Below are 26,217 nucleotides of genomic sequence, written 5' to 3'. Positions count from 1 at the left end.
TACTGATGACCTATCAAGAGTAAAAAAAAAAAAAGTCTCGGAAAACCCCTTTAAGTAAGGGGGCTGTAGCTGTGTCTCTGAGGCAGGGGTAGCTGTGGCTGTGTCTCTGATACAAAGTAAGGGGCCTGTAGACATGTCTCTGAAAAAATATAAGGGGGCCGCAGACCCGATTGAGTACTAGGTCATTTCTGGAATCACTCTACAGATACAAATCAGGATTTATGCTTCATACAGTCTGCTCAGCGGCTATGAACAGAGACAGATTTATAGGCCTTTTCATGGTAACATCTGTTTTTCTATCCACTCCTGCAAAGCCCTGCTCTACACAACATATATCAGGTTCTCTCGTAAAATGAAATCACTCGGACGTCCTTCTGATTGTTTAGCAGCTTGATAAGTGGAGCAATTTATGTTCTTAATAGATGTTTTTTTTGTATTGTGTATCCAGGTCATAGTGGTTGCTGTACTATGGTGTGTTATTAGAGTCCCCAGGTTGAAGAATTTTTTAAGACCTCCACTCTTACAAAAAAGGGGGACATATTGTCAATTTACTGTTTTTTGTTTTGTTTCATTTATTTTTACTTTTTCAATATGGTGATGTTGTGGCCTTATGTTATGTACTATGCAACATTTCAACCGTAGTATTATGATACCTGGAAGTAACCCACAGAAAAACGGGAAGAACATAGAAACTCCATGCAGATGTTGTCCTTTGTCAGATTTGAACCCAGGACCCCAGCGCTGCAAGGCACCAGTGCTAACCACTAAGCCGCTGTGCTGTACTCTTATGTACATAGTAGCCATAAGGGTTATCACCCAAATATTTAGCAATGATCTGGAAGACGTTTTGCTACAGGACAACCTCTTTCCAATTGCTCTATTGGAATGGATGGCCTCTAGTGTTGAGCAAACTTGTGTTTTAAGTTCGGCGTCTAAAGTTCGGGTTCGGGTGGGAACGCGCGACAATACGCCCCAAAGAAGCTCCTGTACTTCTTGAGGCGTAGGGCGTTTTACAGCGCGTTCGTGCGCGCTGTAAAACGCTCAGGTGAGAACCATGCCCATAGGGAAAACATTGGTTTTTGCCTGTTGAGCGTTTTACAGCGCGTAGGAACGCGCTGTAAAACGCTCAGGTCTGAACCCAGCCTAACTGTGAGAACTGTGAATCTGTGGAATAGACTTCCTCAGGACGTGGTCACAGCAGGAACAGTGGACAGTTTCAAAAAGGGTTTAGACGAATTCTTAAAAGTAAAAAACTTTAATGCTTATGAAAACGTGTAGAAATCTGAGTCTCCCTTCCTTCTGGGATTCGCATCCCCTCCTATCCCTTGGTTGAACTTGATGGACGTTTGTCTTTTTTCAACCGTATTAACTATGTAACAATAGATGACCTTAGCCCAAAATTTTGAAATTCTTTAGTTTAGTGTCTGGTTTCTGTTGATGCCTCCAATATGAGGACATGCTCGTTTGTTTTTCTTCTGGCTTCCCTTACTTTGAACGGAGACAGGAACATTTATCTTCATTTCCACCTCAGTTTCGTTAGAAAAAGAAGAATACATCAAGCTCATATACATAAATCTGAATGCCTGATGCAGTTTTTCCTTAGTTGTTTTTTTTTTATTAGTCAATATGACCTGTAAATATATTAACTTGGAGGCCTCGGGCTGTAGGAATTGAAGGTTGTGCTTCGCTCCTTTGCGCTCATCCAAAAAAAAAATTAGATAAAGACTTTTGAAGAGATCAAAGAATATTATGTAGGCCAAATGGCTTTTTTCTTCGTTTTCAGCAATACGGTCCTGAAAAAGAATTGCCAAAAAATAAAAATATATTTGAAAAAATATATATCCTTCCTTATTGTATCATTTTGTCTTGAATAGTTGTAATGCTCTTTTCATCTTCCAAAGGTGGCGGTACACACACCAATAATCTTTTCAATGTGTTTAACGAAAGGTAGAAATGGGGAGAACAGGGCCATTTGGTGCAATGCAAATACTTTAATTTTTACTGCAATGAAAGGATTTTGAGCTGGAAATTAGTTTACCGTGTGTAAGTGACTAACATATCTCTACATATTGGAACTTTTGGCTAGAATGATTGGTTTTCCTTTATATTGGATACAAATAATGGGGCTAGAGTAATGGGCAGACTATTATTATATCCGGGGCAAAGCTTCTGTTTGTTGTCCTACTTGTGCATCTAAATACAGGCAAGGAGACACCAACCCTTCTCTCACTTCCTACAACCTGGGGCGAATCCCTTACATGGTCCACTATCCATGATTAGGGCAGCAACTTTATGGGCTTTAAGGTGGGTCTGACATGTTGGAACTGGAGGTTTAGACCTGTTGAAGTCAAGCACTGATGTAAACTAGAAATCTGGCACCGTAGGGGACTAAAAGTCAAAATCTCCAGACCCTAGACTTTACATAAACGTTGACGCAAAGACTTGAGTAGAGATAACTAATTATGACTATCCTTACCAGATAACAGATTTTATACTATACACTGTTCTACAAATGTCCAAAAAATGTTTTTGTCTGTTGACAAAGTTTTATGTGATATGACTAGCTATCTACGTATGTCCTTCTTTCTAGGAATCGAGCTACTGTATGTCTTAGACTATTGAAGGGATAAAAGATTGCAGTTTCTGTGCATTGGTTTCTTTGAGGAGCCGGTTAATGAATGAGCTGCTGGTGTCCTTGTAGACAGCTGTCTGTTTGTACAGCTCTTGCTGAGCATCCTTTGTGGCTGGAGCCAATCTTCCAGTCACGCCTTCTTTGTGAAGACCGTGCCACGAGTGGTCCTTATCTTCTTGGCTTAAAAAAGGAGACCATGCTCACCAAGGCATGTCTTGTTTTATCAACAAACCACTTGAGCCTCTTCCCGCCTTCATGCATGCTGAGTTTGGCTGTATACCAGGGCACAGCTGACCCAGAGAAGACCCGCTTACTAATTGGCATAAAGAAGCATTAGGGGTCAGTCATCTAGAACCTGTTTAACTATTTGCTAAGGCAGAGCTATAGGAACCATAGAGTTTTATGGCTGGTGGTGCTATAGATCTTTATTTCTTTATTTTATTTTATTTTTCCTTGAGATTTTGAGTATTAAAAAAAAAAGGTAAAAATAATTTTTTTAAAAGTTAAATCAACAGTGTCAGCCTTTTTATTTCTTTATCTAGAAACTGACCCTGAAGCAAGATAGTCATGCCCAAACTTAAATATTTATTCGGCCTTGTCACCAACGGGGCCTGGTCTAAAAAGTTGTCAAAACATGACGGATTTGCTGCTCCGGGCTTAAAAAAAAAAAAAAAAGCAAAAAACAACTTTTGCCCAGCTGTTACTCCACCTGCCTGTGCTTGACCCTCAGTACCCAGAGGTAATAAGGAGACAGAAAGGGCCATTAGTGAAAATCCCTTCAATATAACAGAAACCTTTAGGCTCACTCACTGATGCTTTGTGAAGGCTAATTGTAATTGTTGAGGTGTATATATGCAAACTGTTCTAAAAATTGTAATATATTTTTGTCCAAAAATAATTTGTAAAAGTGAGTGTAGTGAGGGTTTATTGTATCTTTGTTTTCTTGATCTTTTCCTACTTTTTCGTATTTTGTTGCGTCATTTATTTGTTTTCTTGATCCTTGACTTTTTTTGTCTTTTTTTTATTTATTTTTTCACTTTTTCTTCTCTTCAGTCAGGGTGAAAAGAAAATTGTACATTTAGCAGCAAAAAAACTGTTTATCACTTGCGTAATTATTCTGACAAGACCGATCCTGAGGGGTGTTATACTGACAAGCCTTTTGGGCAGATTTGCAGTGCTAAGAAATGTCTAAATATCATGTCCTGACAGAAGCCTTTGACAGGAAGCAGAAGCGGAGTATAAATCTAGTAGAGCATTTTACAGCTTGGTGTTTATTTTGAGCTTTCAAATTGGTTTAGAGCCCGTTTTAATGGCAGGGTCAGTGACTGAACTAAAATAAGCATCCCCTGCCAAGTGCAAATAGCATGAAAAATTAGTTGTAATTATTTCTTTAGTTTTTATTTTTTTATTTTTTGTTATATTTTTTCCTTTTTGTGTCTTTTTTTTTTTTTTTTTTCCTGCCGACTAATTTAATTAACCATGTAGATGAAAACATTTAGTTTTTTTGCATTAGCAATAACGTGACAGGGCTTGCTTTCTCAATGGAGAAACTGAATTATAACGGAGTATGTGTTTGAATTGATCCCTTGAAGCAGCTTGCTTGCCAATTTCTAGTTTAGCTGACACGCATGTGGGGACCATGCCTGTAGGCATTTCACAGTCCCTGTAAGGTCCTGCAAGACCTTGTTACTACTATATGAGAATAATACAATATTATCCTAGAGGTCATATTCCAGGATTTCTTCATTTGTGCCTTCTATCTATGCTGGTATTGCCACTTCTTCATTTGAATGGGGCTAAGATGTAATACCAGACACAGCCAGTGAACAAGAGTGGAGCTGTGGATCGCGGACCTATTCACTTGAATGGGGTCCGCAATCCGCATCCGACGGTCCGCACCGCAAAAAAGTACTGCGTGCAGCCGTGCACTACTTTTTTGTGGTGCGGAGACACGTACAGTAAACCCTTTCCGATCCATGCCTCTGTTCCGCAAATCCCAGATTGCGGACCCATTGAAGTGAATGGGTCTGCGATGTGGGATGCACACGGCCGTTGCCTGTGTATTGCGGACCCGCCGTATGCGGGTCGCAATATGGCCACTGCCGGGCAACGGCCGTGTGCATGAGCCCTAAAGGTTCATTCCCATCTCTAGGATATGCCATTAGGGCTCATGCCCACGAACGCAAGGGGCCCGTGCCATGGACCGCAAATTGCGGTCAACAATGCACGGGCACTGACCGTGGGGCAGCCGCATGCGGATCGCAGACCTTTTCACTTGAATGGAGTCCATGATCCGCATCCGACGGTCCGCACCGCAAAAAAGTAGTGCATGCACTACTTTTTTGTGGTGCGGAGGCACGTACAGTAAACCCTCGGAAATACTCCATAGTGCTTCCTATCCGTGCCTCCATCCCGCATCTCCCGGATTGTGGACCCATTGAAGTTAATGGGTCCACGATCCTTGATGCGGGATGCACGCGGCCTGTGCCCCTGTATTGCGGGCCGCAATATGGCCGGGCAACGGCCGTGTGCATGAGCTCTTAATGTCATATAGGTGTGGGTCCCACTAAAGACCAGCTATCTCCAGAACAAGACCCCCTGAAGTGAAGCTGAGCTCATTGCGCATGCGCTGTGTGCTCTCCATTCACTCCTATAGGAGTTAGGAAAATAGCTGAGCACTGGCTCAGCTTTTTATGGCAGTACCATAGCGGTGAATGAAGAGGTGTCCATGCATGCGCAGTACTACACTCTCGATTCACCGCTATGGGACCTCTAAAAATAGCTGAGTGCACTCGCTTGGCTGTTTTCGGAAGTCCATTAATGGTGAACGGAGGTGGATCTGGCACCTGTCTGACATTGACAGCATATGCTAGCGATATGCCATCAATGTCTGGACCAACCCCTTTAAGCTCCTAACAAGCCACCCAAAATCACAATATAGTTAAGGGCAATGTGGTTAACGCCCATTTGACCACCTGTCCTTCTTACCAGCTCTCCCATGATAATTATCAGAAGGGTGGCATGAAATGAATCTTGATTAGTTTTGAAGTTGGTGGTTGCATGTTAATGTTTGTGTTTTCTTTGCTTTCAGACTACCTCATCGAAGAATCGGGCCCTCTTGATGAACTAATGTTTGGTGTTGGAGAGACTATTGAGTTGTCATGCAGCGTGGAGAGCCCTTCCATGTCTATCTTATGGTTAAAAGATGGGATTGCAGTTAGGGAAAACAACCGAACACACGCAAGACAGAACCTGCTGAAGATCACAAATGTCTCCTATGATGATTCGGGGATTTATAGTTGCACTTTGTTGCGCTCTACTGAGATTTTGCGGAACTTTACTATCAGAGTAGCTGGTAAGTTCTTGGCATTTTGTTTAAATAAGAACATGGTTACAGTTAGTGGTCAAAGAAAGGCTACTTTCACACTAGCGTTTTTGCTGGATCCGGCAGGGTTCAGCGAAAACGCTTCTGTTACTGATAATACAACCGTCTGCATCCGTTATGAACGGAACCGGTTTTATTATCTGTAACATAGGCAAGACTGATCCGTCATGAACTCTATTGAAAGTCAATGGGGGGAGGATCCGTTTTCTATTGTGGGTCATGACGGATCTGTTTTGCTCTGCATCAGCATGCTGCGGTATGCTCTCCGGTATGAGAACGTAACGGAATGCATTTTGGAGCAATACCTGAAAATAGACACGCTAGTGTGAAAGTAACCGTAGGCTCAAATTGTGGCCTTCCATCTATCTACCAGGTCTTGCCCCAATTTACGGTATTGAAGTGAAAGCCTTGGTCTTTTAAAAATGTAACAAAAACTTATTTAAGAAATCTACTGTAATTAAAAAAAATCTGCCTATTCTTAGACCTCTGCATTGTCAAGGGATTTTGTGACCTGACCAAAATGTCATGTAAAGCCAGAATTATTTGATGTATGTCTTGATATTTCTTCAGCCTTCTAAATTCAAAAATTGTAAAATTCTGAGCCACCATGAAGACCAAAGGGAGGTCATAAGAAGTTAATTATCAACACGTAATTAGAAAGTAATTACCAGAGCATGTAATTAATTATTAAGACCAGCTGGGTTAGCTGTAGATCAACACTATCTTTGCTTTGTGTAAATCGACTCTACAGCCTGACCAGAATTTTTAACATCTACAAGGGGTAGACAGCAGGACATCTACTTCATTGGAAGTTGCCAGCCGACCTGCAGGAGTTGTGTCACATCTCAGGGGGGAATCTTTGTCTCTATGCAGGATTAAGAGGGAAAACTCAAACAAAAATTTTTAGACCTCACCTTTTTTTTGCTGCTACCTTCTCGTACATCTGCTTTTAATCACCTATTATTTGAAATTCCAGCAGACGTTTGGAGGTCACATCAATTAAATAGTCAAGAGAGCTTTTTTAGACTTTTTAGTGCCCCCCCCCCTTCCTTAAACCCATCACCTACTCTTCTCTATTAAAATAGTAACAGGAGAAGAGTCCGATGAACTCCGTCAGAGGTCTTAAAATGTGTTTTCGTCTATAAAATTGCATTAAAATGCTTTAGAGATCAAGGGTGCAAGTTGGGGTCTGAAATTGGGCAGCTGGTGGTACTTTTGAATGGAAAACAGCTGTGTGTTCAGGGAGGTGATAAAATGTTTTGATAGTGGGGAGGGTAATAATGGAGACTTTTTAAAGGATCAAGTCTCCTATTCTCTGGGCTCTAATGTGGTATCAGGGGTAAGGGGCTAAGGCTCAGATGGAATATGTTTATTTTTAGTTTCTCGATCTCAAATCCAACAATTTCGTCTTATTTTTATTTTCAAGAATTTTTGGGATTTTTGGTTAGAACTAAAATAAACTATCTAAAAGTGAGTTTATTTGCTGCCTACTTTAAAGGACGTCTTATAATTTTTAAGTAATATAATATTTTAAAGGGCTAGAAAGTCATGGTATATTACAAGTAAAATACAGATAAAACAGAAAGTCAGTCCTGTGTCCCAACACGGACAATTACTTGCGCTGCTGCTGGTCCTGAGATAGTGTGGTAGGTTTCACACAGGCAAAGTCAAAGTCAATAGGTTTTGGAACCGCGCTGCAGGAAAATATGTATTCCGGTCCCAGGTGGATGATACAAGGGTGTCAGCCCCTCTCCTCGACAGCCGGAGGGTACGGTCCTCCTAGACCCCCTCCTCTACAAAATTTAAGGAGATAGGCAAGATAGTGAAGCACCCTTGAGGATGTTATAGTAAAAGGTTTTATTCTACTTACAACAGGTCAGTAGACAAAAGGCATAAAATTACAAAATGATCGTCACGTTCTGTTCCTGAACGTGACGATCATTTTGTAATTTTATGCCTTTTGTCTACTGACCTGTTGTAAGTAGAATAAAACCTTTTACTATAACATCCTCAAGGGTGCTTCACTATCTTGCCTATCTCCTAAAATTTTGTAGAGGAGGGGGTCTAGGAGGACCGTACCCTCCGGCTGTCGAGGAGAGGGGCTGACACCCTTGTATTATCCACCTGGGACCGGAATACATATTTTCCTGCAGCGCGGTTCCAAAACCTATTGACCATGGTATATTACAAGAATATGTCATCGTTTTATAACCGGTAGGGATCCGTTCTCCTGGATCCCCACCAATCCTAAATATGAAGAAGCCACGTCATCATTTTATTCCCGTGTCCCATTCACGGCTCTTTTACTTGCTGTGTAGGGAATTGCAGCACCGTCCCATTCAGGTAAATGGATGGGATTAGATTAATGTTGGTAGATCCTTTTTGTTTTTGGTGATCTACCGGTTATCAGTGTATATGGGAGGGGATGCATCTGCTTTCATGAGGAAAAATGAGTTGTTTGATTACCTCTCTCACTTTTCACCAGAGATTTGTAGCAGTAGAAGCAACACCACTCCACTGTCTCCGTTAGTGGCATCTCACATATTTGACCTACTGCTCCAATCATACAGGGACATGGGACTGCCATACTAATGGTCAGTGATGGTCCCAGTGGTCAAATGTCTCTATTGTAGATGAGCGAATTATTCAAAAATGTGCAGAATTTTACAAAAAATGTTGCTTTTCGATGAATTACATCGTCACCAAGCGCATTTCTTAGTAAGTAGTGGGTGCAATGACAGGGAGCAGCTATTGCGCCACTCCCCATCATTATACCCCTCAGATGCCACGTTCATACATGATGGCGGCATCTGATATAAATAACAAAAAATAAAATAAAAATCATACTTGCCTGATCCATTTGCTCACGACAGGCCGGCTGCCGCCATCTTGCTTGGAGATCTGTCGCGAAATTTTGCGCGCCCCGTGATGATGTCATCAGACCAGCTGTCGTGGTGATGTCCTACTTCCTCACGCACAGGATTTCGTGCGAGATCTTTAAGCAAGATGGCGACAGCCGTCACAAGCAAATGGATCAGGCAAGTATGATTTTTTATTTTTTGTTTTTTACACTATTTCAGGTTAAATGGATTCGCTACCACAAAGCACAAAGAAAATTGGACTTTGCGGCGAATCAAATTGACTAAAATTCATATCTAAGTCCGCTTCGTGGACCTCGATTTGCTTAACACTAGTCTCTATCTTGGCACAACCCCTTTCACCAAAAATTTACTTGTGCGTTTGACCTTGATGTATGCTACCCACAATTTCTCTACAAATTTTTTATTTTTTTTTTAAACCCTTTATCTCTATTAAACCGGACAATGCTTTTGTAACCTTTCCTTGACTTTACTGTACGGTATAAATCCTTATGTCCCCTTATGTTTAATAAATTGTATAAATGCAGATGTGCGATCACTGCAAGGATGAAGGGATTCTTTAACAGAATTTAAAATAAAAACGTGACCTGCAGTGACTTTATACTGTCTAAAATTGTTCTCATTTTCATGTCGGAGCCCTGCAGTAGCAGTCATACATTATGTAATAGGAATGAGCAGTAATTCTAAGTGGAAATATTCACACTGTATTCCCTCCGGCAGAAAGCTCTGTGGAATTGCTAACAGGCATTGTCGAGGCTTCTGCCTTATTTTTTTTTATAGAGTTATCAGAATATTTTATCGGGCTACATTGTGTAGATCCTTGTACTTCAATATTTTAACCATCCATCTTGAATTTTAGCTTTCAAAAATGTATGTTATCTTTGTGCAAGAATTCTTCTTGTTCTATCACTATCCACTGTGTTTTTATTTTTACATTTTGGCCAAAAGTTAAGGCCCCAGATAAATATTGGGTTACCATGCTGAATGCCGATCATCAAGACGTGACAGCCATCTATAATGTGTATGTGGGGACCTCACGACTTTCTCCCGATAGATAATGTTGATAGGAAAGAAGGCCACCTCTCTATACTTCTGGGGGAATAGAGACTCCCATTCTTAGGAGCGGTGGGGTCCTATTGTTCAGACCCCTACCAATCAGATGCTTCTCCGCTATCCTGTGCCTGGGCGATCTGTTTTAATCTTAGTACAAACCCTTTAAGTTGTCTACATACATTACATAAGTCAGCAGAACCCACAAAACATGATCCCAAAAGACAATGGGTCAAAACAATAATCACAACATTTAAAAAAAAAAAATTTTTTGAACTGATAAAACAGTCGGTATTTTTAAGAATCACTGTCAACAACCTCACTCTAAAAAAATTTCCTAGCCAAACCAACAGCTTGAAGGTCAAGTTCCCAGTGACCTGTACATGTTTTAATTGCCACTTCTCTTTTCTCACAGACATGCCGTCATCTGGCGATGATGATGAAGATGATGATGAAGAAGCCGAGGAAAGAGGTATGTTCTTGTTTGTTTTTTCTTTTAGTTTTTTTTTTTTACCTTTTCTGCCTAACTTCATTGTTCAAAGCCATTCCTGTTGTATGGGTTTTCCAGGCTCTTGTACAGCATATCCAACTGGTTATGTAACATTATGGGGGTGATATATACTATGCACGTAGCCAGTTGTCATTCGGTTGATGCAATTATAGTTATAGCCAGATTTGGAAAGGTACTATTTTTGCAATGAGACATTATCCTGTAGATCCCAGAATCAGAATCAATAGTGCTTTCTGTCATGCAGTCTACCATGACTAGCTGCAGAGGGTTAAAGGGAATTCCCCATAAAGATATTCCTTGCCTATATATCTGGAGCCATGTAGGTCCTAAAGGCGGCCCCACCATTTGTGACCACCTATCTGAGTATGAAAGGAGAGAGAGCTTACTGAGAAAGTTTCAGTAAGTATGCTTTTAAGCATCTTTTGACATGTTTGTCGGTGACGGTCCATGTGCTGAGAACCCACCCAGTCTTCAGACCATTCTTAAGAGATCTTTAATCAAGAATGTAAGTGACCAATACTTCACCAGAAATGAGGACCTTTTTCTCAATGATCATCAGCCATCCATTTTTTATAGTATATCCAGAGGCTACAACGCTAAAATAATTTTTCTGAAAGCCTCTTTAATAACAATAATTAAACAATTTATCATTGGAACATTTACCGATTCTGAATTGCAACTTTTCTGAATATGTACCTTATGCGTAGGCTTTGCCTTGCAGCGCTCCGATTGCCGGCAGACGCGACAAGACATTGGATGTTCTACCTGTATTTGCAGTCTTGTGGTGGTTTGGCTGGGAATAGTATACAAATCATACACAGATGTTGTAATGTATGCGGCTTTTAAAGCAAAATATTTCTTCTGCTAGCCCTTGAGATCCACAGGCACAGATCCATGTACAATATCATCTGTGTGTGATTTAACTTATTCCCACAACAAGACGTAACTCGTGGGTTCAGCAAATGAAAACCGTGGTGCCTTATGAGATGCTTCCTTGTAAAGGAGGAAATTTATGGAGAAGTGATCACAATGTCCAATTCTGTTTATTCATTGCTCATGGTATCCAAAAACAGATCATTGACCATAACGGGAACTTACAACAAAATTTAAAATTGCTAATTTATTTTTTATTTTTATTTTTTAAGAAAGCTGAATGACAACCACTTTGGCTAAGATTGTAGCCTCTACAGGGGATATCAACCACCATTCCTGCCAGCTGAACATTTATAGTAATATATCAGTGGCTTGAGTCCACCAAAGTGGCAGCAGCTCATATGGAGTACCTTTCTGTTCTAGGTTATGAGACAACCTATTTTAGGGCAAATGTAGAAGTCTACAAATTAGGGGCAAATTAGACCAGAAGCCGTCTTTCTTCGAAAAGATCCGTTGGGGGCAACACGCATGATATTGTTATAAAACGAAGAGGAGTGGCCGGTTATATCTAGGGAAAGAATGACATATGGTTAGGCAAACCCAAGTTTTTGAAGATCCAAAATGTCCCTTTGGCTAGTTTCACACTAGTGGCAAGGAACTCCGGCAGGCTGTTCCGGCGGGTGAACAGCCTGACGGATCAGTAGTGCCGCTAGTCCACGCGTGCCCCTGGACTACCACTCCGGCCCCATTGACTATAATGGGGGCGGGCCGGAGTACCGGCGGCAGCACGGCAAACATGCTGACTGGCGGCCGTAATAAAACTAAGACATGTAGTTTTATTCCGGCCACCTCTCTGCATGTTTGCCAAGCTGCCACCGGAACTCCAACCCGCCCCTATTATAGTCAATGGGGCCGGAGCGATAGTCCGGGGGCACGCATGCACTAGCGGCAGCACAGATCCGACAGGCTGTTCACCCGCCAGAACAGCCTGCCGGAGTTTCTTGCCGCTAGTGTGAAAGTACCCTTAAGCTTGCCTTAAAGAGGACCTTTCACTAGTGTACAAACTAAAAACTAACTATATCAGTGGGCAGAGCGGTGCCCAGGGGTCCCCCTGCACTTACTAGTATGTCTGGGCGCCGCTCCGTTCGCCCGGTATAGGCTCCGGTGTCTGCGCTCCCTCTGTTGTACTGGACTGATTTTTTGTATGAGGCGTGTCCCTTGCTGCAGCGCTGGCCAATCGCAGCGCACAGCTCATAGCCAGGCTATGAGCTGTGCGCTGTGATTGGCCAGCGCTGCAGCAAGGGACACGCCTCATACAAAAAATCAGTCCAGTACAACAGAGGGAGCGCAGACACCGGGTGAACGGAGCGGCGCCCAGACATACTAGTAAGTGCAGGGGGACCCCTGGGCGCCGCTCTGCCCACTGATATAGTTAGTTTTTAGTTTGTACACTAGTGAAAGGTCCTCTTTAAGCATCCAATTGTGATCTACCGGAATGTGGGAGATCAAACATTGGATTGGATTGTTCTTATGAGTAGTTCAACTCTTAGCATTCCAGACCACACTGGCAGAAAAACAAAAGAGTGGGCTTGTGAAGATAGACAAATAATCTGCCAGGTTTGGCCAACCATGCAGAACTTTTCGTTTCAGCAAACCACGTCTGAAAAAATTCAACTTGATGGATCATGTTTTTGGCAGGCAATTGTCTGACATTTTCATACAAATTTGAAACTATGAGCTAATTTGTTGCCTATATCACCAGTTTTTTATCTGGTTTATGGGCAGCTTAGACTTTGCGTCGTAGTTGGTTGATCCCACCAAGCATGTAAAAAATTCTAATGCAAATAGGTAGGAAGACCACAGAATGCATATGGTTAAGCATAAAGTTTGATTGGCTGTGATCTGTCAAGGCATACTGAATATTTTTGTACTGTAAATCACTTTTAGTTGTACATTTATCTCGAAAGGATTTCTTTTACTCGATACTTACTATTTAAACAAAATCAGGCACGTATCCCTGGTAGTAACTCTTATTCCAGCACGTCTCTTACGAGGAGAAGCGGCCAGCAATTGTGGCTTGGATGGTGCCAGTCCTTGCCATCAGTGATGGTGTGTGGTTTTTGGAGAACCGTTCATTTGCTAAGAACCTCCTGATCTGACACAATTCAACATTTTCTGCAGCAGTAACCAAAAGAATTCCGTGGGCTGCCTCTTACACTGGTCCCTCTTGTCTTACTCTGTGAATTTACTGACAAATTTTTACCTGAAATATAAAGCAGACGCTCGGTGTAAGGTGAAACATGTTATGGGTCAGCGTTTTTTGTTTCTTTTACATTTTTTTGGAAATATTTTAAAATAATTGTGTTTTTGGAACATTTTGTCTAGTACAGTCTCGTTGGTCAGGGAGTTTCAGTTTTGCATGCGCCTTGGCAGTGGAGCTTACTTGCTCTTCTAGTCACTGGCTTCCTGAAGGGGTTGTCCTCTATTTTCTAAAGTGCATCAGTAGAGATCTTAAAAAGGGTGAAGATGCGATACCAAACATAGCCCATAGGCGTGAGTGGTTCTGTTTTTTTATCTTATTGTGGGATGTATATACTGCGGATTTGCATGCAGCAATGTGGATGACATCATAAGAAATCTCATCTACACACAAAAAAATTAAAAATAAATTCCTCTTAAAGTGACTTGCGGTGCTTTCTCTTAAATTGACTGCCGCATGTCAATTTATTACGCCGATTTCCACCTTGGATTATGCTCTTTGCCATGCAGATAAATCTCCCCCCCCATTGCCCCCTTTGGTTGTGACTTAAAGGGTTTCTGTCACCCTGCAAAACTCTTTTTTTTTTTTTGGATAGTTAGATTGCTCATAGTGCGATATAGCAGAATATAATGCTCTTACTTACTTTCATGCGGCCGATTCTTTATAAAACGAACTTTTATAATATGTAAATTCGGGCTCTACCAGCAAGTAGGGCGTCTACTTGCTGGTAGCTGCTGCAGAAATCCGCCCCCTCGCCGTGTTGATTGACAGGGCCAGCCGTGATCTCCTCCTCCGGCCGGCCCTGTCAGTAATTCAAAAATCGCGCGCCTCGCGTCATTCGGCGCAGGCGCTCTGAGATGAGGAGGCTCGTCTCCTCAGCACTCCCTCAGTGCGCCTGCGCCGATGACGTCTTCTCTTTCGGTGATGTCATCGGCGCAGGCGCACTGAGGGAGTGCTGAGGATACGAGCCTCCTCATCTCAGAGCGCCTGCGCCGAATGACGCGAGGCGCGCGATTTTTGAATTACTGACAGGGCCGGCCGGAGGAGGAGATCACGGCTGGCCCTGTCAATCAACACGGCGAGGGGGCGGATTTCTGCAGCAGCTACCAGCAAGTAGACGCCCTACTTGCTGGTAGAGCCCGAATTTACATATTATAAAAGTTCGTTTTATAAAGAATCGGCCGCATGAAAGTAAGTAAGAGCATTATATTCTGCTATATCGCACTATGAGCAATCTAACTATCCAAAAAAAAAAAAAGAGTTTTGCAGGGTGACAGAAACCCTTTAAGCATTATAGTCTTTATATAGCAACCCAAAAAAAATAATTAAGAAAAAGATTACATATAAGCAAAACTTTTAATTCTCGCTCTTCCATGTTTTGAAAGTGGCATGGGTACACTTCTCTGGTCTCGCACGTTGCAATGAGGTGGTCTTGGAAGCCATAGTCTTATACTGAGCCTGTATGTGTGCTGTCCGTTTTGGAATGACACCAGTGTATATGAAAATTCCTATGCACTTGAAGCTGGATTTGTTCTTAGTGACGGCAAAGGGACCGTCTGTTTTTATAATCGGAAGCTTCTGCCAGGTTTGGTCACGGCCAAGTGTGCTGAACATTCTGTTAAGGTGCAGTTAATGTCTGTGCTGAAACGGAAGATGCTCGTATTTTACAACCTGAGATGATGACACAGGAAGCTTCCCTGCATACCAACCTGGTTTCCTTACCTCGGTTGTTGTCTGTACCATCGAAAAAAAAAAAAAAGTTGTGTATAAAACTTCCAAAAATGGTAAAGGTAAAAGAATTCAAAAATATTTCCACTGCATGGAGTCCCTTTGCATAGCGGGTCTCACAAGTCCACCATACATAGGTTAATTGGCCCTAGTACTTATTAGAGAACATTTTAGCGCCATGCCAATTGTAAACCATGACCCCAAAACGGGCATCTGTCTGGGCATCTGCTCATACCCAGTACCTATTCTCAGACTGTGGTTTGTGGGGCCTAGTAATGTAATTTTTTTTAAAGTTTTTATTGTGCACACAGGGAAAATCATCGGGAAGATTATTTTTAGATCATCACATAAGAACTGCACCCTAGTGGCAAAAGGGTGGCTCCAGATTTAGCTCTAAATTGGGTTGCCTTCTTCTGGACCTTCAAACTTCAGTGCAGTGTTGGAGTCGGGCCCACTGGAGGATCATCTGGTACTGGCCAGTCCAATCCTGCTTTTTTTGTAAATATTTCCGAGCCCTACCTTGTAAAATCCCCCATTCTGAAACTCAGAATTTTACTCCAGTCCATGCAACAACCATCCAGTGAAGAAGTGGTTAAATGGGGAGCCAACAAATTATTTTGCTACTGGTTAGTTCTATGTGATTTACTTGTATTAAATCAGTGGAGCATTTTTCTTTTCCGAGTAGACACTATAATATATTTCAAAGCTGAATTGCAGAAATAATTTTCCATTACAGAGGACTGTGTGTCAGTAGTTCGAGTGTTTGATAACATATATTTAATGTCAGAGCAGACAAAAATATCTCCTCTCTTCTAGCGGGTGTGAATAATAGTTTTTTCTGTGGTAATAGTTTGTCCTTTCTTAAAGGGATATCTCTGTTTCTAAAAAATCTATGTATTGGAAAGAAGTTTATTTAACATTGAACTGGAGCCCAGAATTATCGGTTACAGTCTGTCTTGATATAGACTTAACTTCTCAGAAGTTTCAGATTACAGATTAAAATTTATTCTCTTTTTCAAGAGTCTATAAAACTTACGGTAGTTTCCAGTGAGGAGATGTGGATTTAAGTGGTGATTTGAGTTTTTAAGTGCAGTAACTCTGCTATATGAGACATATGTCTCTAAATTATTTCTAGGCTGATTAAATAAAAAATGATTTCCCAGTAAAATTAAGAAACACATCTCTGAATATTCCACTTCAAGTTCTTAGCAATTCTAAGACGTATTGGTTTCTAAGAAAGATTGCATCAGGGTTGGATAAATCCCAGGAGCCTGGTAGCCAATGCTACTAGAATTTTTTTTTTTATCAAAAAAGGTTTTAAGGTGGTTTTCTGTTGATGTCTAGAGAAAGAAATTATTCTGGCTTATGGAGAGGTCTAGCTGTCTCTAAGTCTAAATTAACACATCTACCTTTTGGATGACGAGGTTATGTGTTCATAATTGATGGTTTTAAATTACCAATCGTTAATTGGCGTCATGTATTTGATCGTAACCAGTAATATTGTGAATTTAGATTTTTTTTTTAAGGAAAGATGACTTCTTTGTTCTGATTGTAAGGCTCCCTCATTACATAAGTCTTACATGTACAAAATTAGTAGATAATTTATCCACCCATCTCCATCAAATCCAAGGTCTCAATCCAATGAAGAGTGGTCCTGTTTATGTTTCTAAAGGGTTCTTTGTTTGGATGTCCTTGAACAGCTTAGCTTGACAATTTGACAATTTTGTTTTCTTTATCCGGTAGGTTGTTTGTGCAAAAACTTCAACCAGTTGTCAGCTGAAACAAATGAATGGCCTATATTCGTCCAATATGAAAGTCCATTTGAGATGGTGGTAGACGTCAGAGGACACTCTTGATGGTGCTTAGAAGACTAGTTTTTCTACAGAAGTCAACAATTGAAGTCAGACATCATATAGTACATGACTATCTCTTTCTAACAAAGCTAGAACCAGTCCTATACATCACATGGTACCAGAGATCTCAACTTTCATTGCTCCAATTTTACTTCTAGATTTAATTCAGGCTGGCAGCTCAGGGGTGTGTCCATTCTGCCGTAGCTCTTTCCCTGTAACTGCCACAGCTTCTAAGAGAAGATATGGCTGGTGATAGTTGAAGATTTAAACTGAGCATGTGCGACCACCTAAGTGAGGTGGACAGGAAATAAGGAAAAGAACAAACAGCAGGTGGCACTATACAGATACATTTTATTGAATAGCTTAGTGGCTATACTAAATTGTTAATTAAATGCAATTTCAAAAGTATTCATATCCAGGTGCTGGTTTGAAAAATGTATAATATTTTTCATGACCAGTGTTTCTTTAAGAGTTTAACTTTGTAGTTGACTAAACAGCTGAAATATGCTCCAGTGTTTTTTTGTGTCTCTGGCAAGCTTTAAAAGACAAGAACAATGATGGCCTCAAAACATGTAGGTTTTTGAATTTGTACAAACATGTCCCACATCAGAGAAGCTTCACTTTCCAAAAAGTCTGTTAATATCAGAAGCCATGGGTTCACTTTTTTCAGGTGGTTGATTTCAGGTGGCATTGACCTCAGCAGATCTTGCACCCTGCATTTTTTTGGAACTCATGGAAGCCACCTGTTCACCGATGACTGCACTAATTAGGGGATTCTAGTCAACCAAAGCATTAAAACTGTAATGGATTCTGCCAAATTCTGATGGGCTTAACATGTAATTATACTGCGCTTCCCAAAGTCCTTGGCAAACAACTTCTAATAGCTCTAAAACAACAAAGGTTTATCTGTGCGCTGTGTGGCCATTTTATTTATTAGCATTTCTTAGGCAAGTGAATTTTATTAAGGAGCGTCATGCCACCAAAAAAATGTTGTTAATCCTCTTTTTCTCCAAAGTTTGGGCTAGTTGCAGCTTCCTCCTACCAGCTTTCCCAGACTGGTGAATGGTATTTCTACCTAAGTTTGCAGCAGTAGAGCACATATCTGAGCAGATTTCCAGAATCTACCTACAGTATTTTAAAAAAAAATCTGAATTTTTTTTGCTTTTTACATAATCTATTATTAATACAAAAAAGGTCTATTAATATTGCCCATCATAAAATACAGCCTGGTTCCCGAGATCTTAAATCTATTTCTGCAGACCCTAGTGCCATACATGTGTCCAGGGGCCATAGGCTAATCCCAGACCTGCTTTCAGCACTGCCGTCTGTGATTTTAGCTTTTTCGCAGATGAAGTTAAGGAACTTGAGTCTGTGTGATTCAAGTACAAAGAAAAACCATTACTGTCATTCTGCGGAGCCGTGTTTGTCTCACGTGGACAGAGTTGGCAGCGTTCCTTGGCGTTGACAGACAATTACTTTCTAAATGTAGCAGTCAAATTGTAAAAAGTTAGCAATGGTTCAGCAGGGACCCACTTTTGGCCTGTCGCTGCTTGTCTGGATCTCTGGGGGGAAAAAATGAGCTGCTCTGCCAAAGCATCTGCTTGTTACCATTGGCATTATTAGGGTTTATTTTCAGATAGATGTGAGCTTGAAGGTGGCCAGAAAACTGCTGATCATTTCAGCTACTGCAGTGCGCTGTCATTTTTTGGGATACTTTGTTCGTTGTGCATTATTTACTTTTATTCCATTTTTTTGTTCCTTTTTTTGGTGTGTGTGTGTGTGTGTGTGTGTGTGTGTGTGTGTGTGTGTGTGTATATATATATATATATATTCTAAAGTTTGCTTAAAGACCATTTGTCAGCAGCTTTGTACCTATGACACTGGCTAACCTGTTACATGTGCACTTGGCAGCTGAAGGCATCTGTGTTGGTCCCATGTTCATATAGGCCCGCATTGCTGAGAAAAATATATGCAAATGAGCCTCTAGGAGCAACGGGGGCTTTGCTGTTAGAAATATGCTGAAATTATTATTTTTTTTATTATTGTGTATATTTGTGTTGAGTGGAAACTTGTGATGTCATCACTGACTACCGTTCCTGCGTCCGATCTGTTTCAAATTGGCATAAAAACATTATGGACTAATGATTGATATAGTCGAATGGTCATCTTGGTCCTTTCCAAGGACCGCTTTGTCCCACAGAATTGTTGCTTAAGTATTCATCCCCCCTTGAGCTTACGGAGTGAAAATGTTGGATGTCCACTCCTCCAGATATTTCGATTTTGGAGTTCTCTGGGGCCACTTCTGCTATAGAGTTCTCAATGCTTCTTCTTCTTGGCTTCTGAAGCAATAGGGAACATGGCAGCTTGCCTAGGTTGACTATACTCGGGATTTGGACTAACTTTCCCCTGTTCAAATTTATTGATGCTGTTGCTATCAACTAAACCTCACCCTCTTTTAACCACTGCCAGGTGTATTGTTACCTGTACGTGAACCATGCATGGTATTATTATAGTAAGTATTATGTTATTACAGTTAGGGCTCATGGAAACTGCTCCTCTCCAGAATGCAAACAACTAATTTAGCTGGGAGGGGCATACATTTTCTGAACATGACCAGTTTATTCCACTTTTTTATAAGCATAAACATTGAGAAGATACACTATATCTTCCAGTCTATGCTGTATTTGCTTGTAAACCTATGTCTGACTCTGAAAGGGGTTGTCTCACCTGGAACATTGGTGGAGGTGGGACCCACACCTATCTGTAGAATAAAGCTCCCAAGAGAACGATGTAGAGAGTCTGACCTCCCCCCAAGCAGATATTGGTGGCTTAGATCATCTATATAAAAGTACTCACAAAACCATTTAAAGGGGCTGTCTCACGTGGAACATTGGTGGCATATCTCTAGGATATGCCACCAATGTCAGATCTCTAGAACGGGACACCCAAAGTTAGCTCAGCTATTTCTGACAGTGCCATAGAAGTGAATGGAACAGTGGCCACGCTTGCTTGATGAGCTGTTGATTCATTTCGGCTTGGCTATCTTCAACGATCTCACAGAACAGAATGGCCGCGCATGCACGGTCCACTCAACCGAACGTTGGACGCTCCATTCTACAAATATGCCACCAAAGTTCCCAGTAAAACAACTTCTTTTAAAGCGGTTTTCGAGTAGTTTGATATTGATGATCTAAGGCTAAGCCATCAATATCTGGTAGGTAGGGATACGACACCCTACCTCCCAGACAGTCAGCAGTTCTGTGGTAGATTAGGAACTACACAATAGACGGATCTACGGCGCTACTAGAGAACAGTTGATTTGCAGGGGTGTCAGACCCCCGCAGATCAGATAGCCATCAAATAAACATCCTAGAAAACCCCTTTAATGAAATTGTTTATACCGCTGGCTGCATGGGCACAATGGCCACTCTGTCAAGTTGATTAGTTCATCCAATATGGCTGCCACTACATGTACAAGACAGATTCATGAAATCCATAGCTGTAGATTTGCAATTTCACATCCACCTCTCCCGTATCGATGTATAACTACTGTTACCATTAGTAGACTGGTGATTTTCGGCTACGCTTCAGCCACCAGCCTATACTCTGGGTTGGACTGGCTTGGCAGAGTACCAAAGAATATTTTCGTGCGTCCTAAAAATCCAGCAGGAGACAGACCCATCTGCATCCAGTATGGTGGCCATCAAGTGCTTCAGTTTTTGTGGGGTTTTATTGACAAACCTTCTGTACTGATGGATGGTGGTTCTAAGGAACTTTGACCACTGACTTGCAGTACGCTCAGGTTCTCTGTCCCCACTTGGCTGTACGTTTGGATGTACGTGGATGACGGTGCTGTAGGTTTAGGTCAATATTGCGTATTGTTCTTGCGAAACTCCAATATTTATTGTTGTGCGTGCTATCGATCTGAAAATTGAGCTGCCTTGTGCCAATATTGTCCTTAGGCGTCGACTTTGTCAGTGCAGCACTGCAAATAAGGAGGAATGATAAGCTGAATGGGTTGTGTCACTTCTGTGCTGTAGTCCAAGTGTATACATACCATACATGAGATTATGCAGGAAGGTCAATATTTGTACCGTTGACCTACATTTGGCTTTATTCCGCAAATGCGCTGTCAATTTTTTTTTTCTTTCTCTTGCTTTCATTGTTTTGTTTTGTTTTTTGTCTTTTTTTTTTCTTCTTGCTTTTGGTAGAGTGCAACTTTGGACTTCATTGTCACCACTTCGATGAGCTTTTTTTAATTTTTATTCTGTATTGTAACTCTGATACTAACACAGACCTCCCAGAGTGTCCGACTCTCGGTGGTGATCATACTTACCTGGTCCCCGCCGCAGGGTTCAGTCTCTGTCGCTCCCGGGCTGGCTCTTCCTCTTCTCACAGGCCACAGCTGTGACCTACTCCCTTTGTGTCATGTGATGCAAGGGGAGAAGGTCACTGCTGTGGCATGTGGTCGCAGCAGTCATCCGCCGCCCTCTATCAACGGATGTTGATTTCAGCACTGCAGAGAGAGGAAGAGTTGGCTCGGGAGCAACAGAGACCGGACCCAGTGTTGGGGATCAGTTAAGTATGATCACCACCACTGGTCACCCATTCTGGGAATGTCTGTGTTAGACTTGGGTAGGCCCTTTAAATGTCCCCCTAAGGTGCCTGTTGGAGCCAAGGGAAGCTGCCCAACCTGGCTTCTTACAAACATCTCTAATTTTGGCCAAGATATTTTTAAGCCACTTTTGAGGGTCTGTTTAATGGGCAACATTACGTCAGTAGTTCAGCATTATTTAGTCATCTGTAATGTATATTAAAGGCACCGATCCCATCAGCATAACCACACATGACCCCATCCCCATCGGGTGAGTCAGGCACAAGACTCCGCATCCCAGAGGAGATTCATTAGAGAGGTGACTACGTATATGTAGCGCTATCCATTCTATAGAACTTATGGAAACCAGATTAGAAAACCGTGCAAACAGTGCCACATCCATCCACAGGTTGCATATGTTTTTGCACCTCATTGAAGTGAACGAGGCTGGGCTACCTGTGGACTGGTGTAGCACTTAGGATGAAAGCAGTGAAATTTTTCTAATGCTGTACAACCCTTTTACCTACAAGAATATCCTGGTAGGCCTTTCCACTTTACTCCTGCAGCAGAGGACAGGGAATACTTTCATTAGGTGCAGTACTGTTCCCCCCCCCCGCCCCCCCCCTGATTACTGAAAATGTTAAAACTAAAAATCTGTTTAAATAAAGATTGAAATTACATAAAAGTAAAACATTAAATTATCCAATATTAAATGTTTTTTTTATTTTTGGAATCTAGAACCTCCGTCCTGGACCCAACCGGACAAAATGGAGAAGACTCTTTTCGCAGTTCCAGCTGCTAGTACTGTCCGATTTAGATGCGCCGCCGCTGGTAAACCCCAACCTACTATCTACTGGCTGAAAAATGGTAAAGAATTCAGAGGGGAACATCGCATAGGAGGAATCAAGGTAAATTTATGTGTACAGATTGCTGCTAACCGCTATCATTTTCTCATTTTCTTGATTTGCATGTTGAATAACGTGCCAACATTTGCAATATGCAAATACATTGCTCGTGCTTCGGTGTCAGCGTGGTGTCTGCTTCCAGGTGGCTTCCTCAGTTTCTTATGAGACATTGTACCTTGTAATGGGCTATGAATGTCCTATGTAGAAGAATGATTTTCAAAAATTTCTGCTAATCGTGGTCTGTTTTTGAATAGTGCTCAGAGATAACCCACTTCTAAAGTAACATTTTGATTAATGTCTTCGAACAACATTTTTCAATATATGGGGAGGGGGGGTACTATACCTCCTTATGGAGATAACCTTATAAGCGTGAAAAATTTTGTAGGCTCCTGAGAAGAGGGTATTCAAATGCACTCTTAGCAAGCTCTACTTCTAATACCACCAGATTTAAGGTAGCTATCCTATAAGTCAATGTTCAACCTTTCAAACAGGCCTTGAGACATGACTTGGATAATAATTAAGCAAGCACCTCATTTTTCGGTAGGCATTGGATGCCCATTTGGTCCCTTTGGAATGGTCCTTTGTCCCAAATTCCTTTTTTGCCAAAACCAATCAGTCGTAGAACAATTTTGGGCTCTTTATGGCAACATTATAAGGTCATTTACTGAATATATTTGAACATTAATCTTTTAGGTTAGTCTTGAACCTTTATGTGAATGGCAAGACATTGGTGTAGGTGAGACCATATTCATAGAAGGGCCAAAACTATTTGGGGGAGATTTAATTCCTTCCTTACGCCTGAAAAGTCGCAAAACCCTTTTTAAGACTTTTTAAATCCCATTGGGTCTAGATTTAGTCTGAAACTGCAATTTTTATGTCACGCCAGTTTTAGCGCCCATGACGAAGGCGGCCATTGGTCCCAACACATTTTATCATCATTTACGTCAGATAAATGAGGGCCTTTGTGTCTCCCGGGACCAGATATATATTACTAATAGCTACCACGTTCTTATTAAAGTCTAGTGGACCGTGTATCCCATAGCGGGATAAAAGCCCACTGGGGTCTAAAGCTGACTGTAACTTTTAGATAGTAGTCGGCTGAACAGGCAGTTGGCCGACTGCCATCTCTCCTTACCCCCACACGGAGCGTTCTGAATGGGTAGATGCCAAAAAGAAAAGGGAAAAAAAGAATTGGTCAAGACGAAATCCAACTGCCTGACCCATCTCCCCCTCTACATCTGCTGAGTTGGAAAGCCTCCACATGAGATGGTTGACCGACCCTGCAGAAATAAGCAGGTTCGTCAGACATTGATGTAATATGTATAGCCAGCTACGGGTACTTTCACACTAGCGTTAAAGTTCTCTGGTATTGAGTTCCGTCATAGGGGCTCAATATCGGGAAAAAAACGCTTCCGTTTTGTCCACATTTATCGTCAATGGGGACACAACTGAACAGAACGGAATGCTCCAAAATGCATTCCGTTCCGTTTAGTTGCGTTCCCATACCGGAGAGCAAACCGCAACATGTTGTATTTTGCTTTCCGTCCGTGGGATGCGGAGCAAAACTGATCCGTCATGACCCTAATGCAAGTCATTGGGGACGGATCCGTTGTCTCTGACACAATCTGCCACAATAGAAAACTGATCCGTCCCCCATTGACTCTTAATAGAGTTAATGATGGATACGTTTTGGCTATGTTAAAAATATGTTAAATATAATACAACCGGATCCGTTCATAACAGATGCAGATGGTTGTATTATCAGTAACGGAAGCATTTTTGCTGGACCCTGCCGGATCCAGCAAAAACGCTAGTGTGAAAGTAGCCTAACAGTTGATAATATTTTTGTACGTTTTTTGTTTAGTTAGTATACACTGGCGCAGATGTTTTTTGTGATGTAATTTTCCTTAGCCGTGCATTCTGGTCAAATCAAGTGCACACTTTATTCAGACTTAAACTGCTAGGTTTTTGTGCAATGCCAAAAATGTATTCACATGCTCCCTCGTTAGGTGACTGTAGATGGGAAAACTGGCCAACCTGGAATGTTCAGGTCAAAGTCTGGCCGCATGACACACGTGATAACGAAAGTAGCTACACTGTATCCTGTGCCAGAAGACTCCACGTAATCCTTTGTGTACACATTAAGCAGAGCTTAGAAATGCATTACTACAAAAGAAGCAGGAAAGAATATAAAAAAAAACTATAACGTTAAAATTGCCTATGCAAATAAAAAAAATGGGTTATACTATACCGGCCCTTTGTTGACTTCCTGAATATTGAAAGAATGTTCCCTGAAGTATTCGTTTGACAGGAATAGGAAAACACAGCTGCTTTATCCCCAAAACAGCGACATACCTCTCCACAGGTTGTTTGTGGTATTGCAGCTCATCGGTGCAAAAGTACATACGACTCGTGGACAGGTGTGGCACTGTTTCTGTAAGTAAGCATCCATTTTATATATTTTTTTGTTTTACAACTGTGTCCTATGAGGGACATTTTGCCCCAAACTATTTTTCTTCCTAATATAACTTCCATATTTGTCTATTCACGAACATAAAAAAAAATCGAAGAAAATATTGTGTTAATTTCTTCACATTTAATTTTTTTTTTTTTGGACTTTGTCGTTTTTTTTATTTGTTTATTTTTTATGTATTTTAAAAAAAAATTATATATAGGAAAGAAATGGCGGCACCGAACAAACGTAGAGCGGGTGCTGTGTCCCAGGGCATAGGTCCAAAGCCCAAATATAAAAGAAGTAAATCGGACAGCACTCAAAGTAGAAAACAAAATTTTTTCACCCATGTGGCAAAAGAGAAGCAACGTTTCGGCTCAGCAATAAAGCCTTTCTCAAGCCTGAAACGTTGCTTCTTTTTTGCCACATGGGTGAATAAATTTTGTTTTCTACTTGGAGTGCTAAGACAAAATGGGAGGCAGCACCGATCAAGATTTGAAATGGTCGGGTGCACGCTCAAGGGAATAAAGCTTACCCGAAATATAATGTGCAAAAAAGAGCAGCACTCCAACGCAGGATAAAATTAAATACACAAAGGTTTATTCACATATGTATATATGTGTGTATGTATATATATATATATATATATATATATATATATATATATATATATATATATATATATATATATATATATATATATATTTTTTTTTATTTTATTTTTTATTTTATTTTTTTGATGCGGCGTGTCTCTTTTGTCTGGTCAAGCTACTTTTAAAGTTGACAGATTATCTACAAACACCCTCCAGGATTGTTAGTTCTGCTTTGCTATACACAGACGCTCTTGCTTTGTCAGAGATAGGCATGGCAGCCATCATGGCCACAGAGGGTCTGACCTCAGGCATGTGACCTGTGCCCTGACCGGCGGAATAAGTGACAGTGGTTATAGAAATGTTTTCTGTTTGCTTCTTGAAAGCCTAAGGAATGTGGAAACAAAGCCCCCCTGTGACAAAGCCCAAGAAAGTGAAAGGGAGCTGGAGGAGAAGCAGTCTAGCGATGTCTTGGTCTTATCTGCCGCTCCTGGTCACTAATCAT

At 41.3% G+C, this 26,217-nt stretch overlaps 1 protein-coding gene across 6 annotated transcripts in view; it reads left to right on the top strand.

Annotated features, from left to right (window-relative positions):
* The window catches only part of FGFR3 (fibroblast growth factor receptor 3), a 77,322-nt gene that overhangs the window by 21,856 nt on the left and 29,249 nt on the right, over nucleotides 1–26,217 (top strand). For all 6 annotated transcript variants that reach the window (XM_040419225.1, XM_040419230.1, XM_040419229.1 and 3 more), the window contains exons 3-5: nucleotides 5,724–5,987; nucleotides 10,362–10,418; nucleotides 22,504–22,673. In XM_040419225.1, coding sequence (XP_040275159.1) covers nucleotides 5,724–5,987; nucleotides 10,362–10,418; nucleotides 22,504–22,673 — 491 coding nt within the window. The remainder of the gene's footprint in view (nucleotides 1–5,723; nucleotides 5,988–10,361; nucleotides 10,419–22,503; nucleotides 22,674–26,217) is intronic.

Source organism: Bufo bufo, chromosome 2 (assembly GCF_905171765.1).
Source record: "Bufo bufo chromosome 2, aBufBuf1.1, whole genome shotgun sequence".
Taxonomy (NCBI): Eukaryota; Metazoa; Chordata; class Amphibia; order Anura; family Bufonidae; genus Bufo; species Bufo bufo.
The sequence above is the reverse complement of the archived record's forward strand: the minus strand, read 5'-3'. Positions and strand labels throughout refer to the sequence as shown.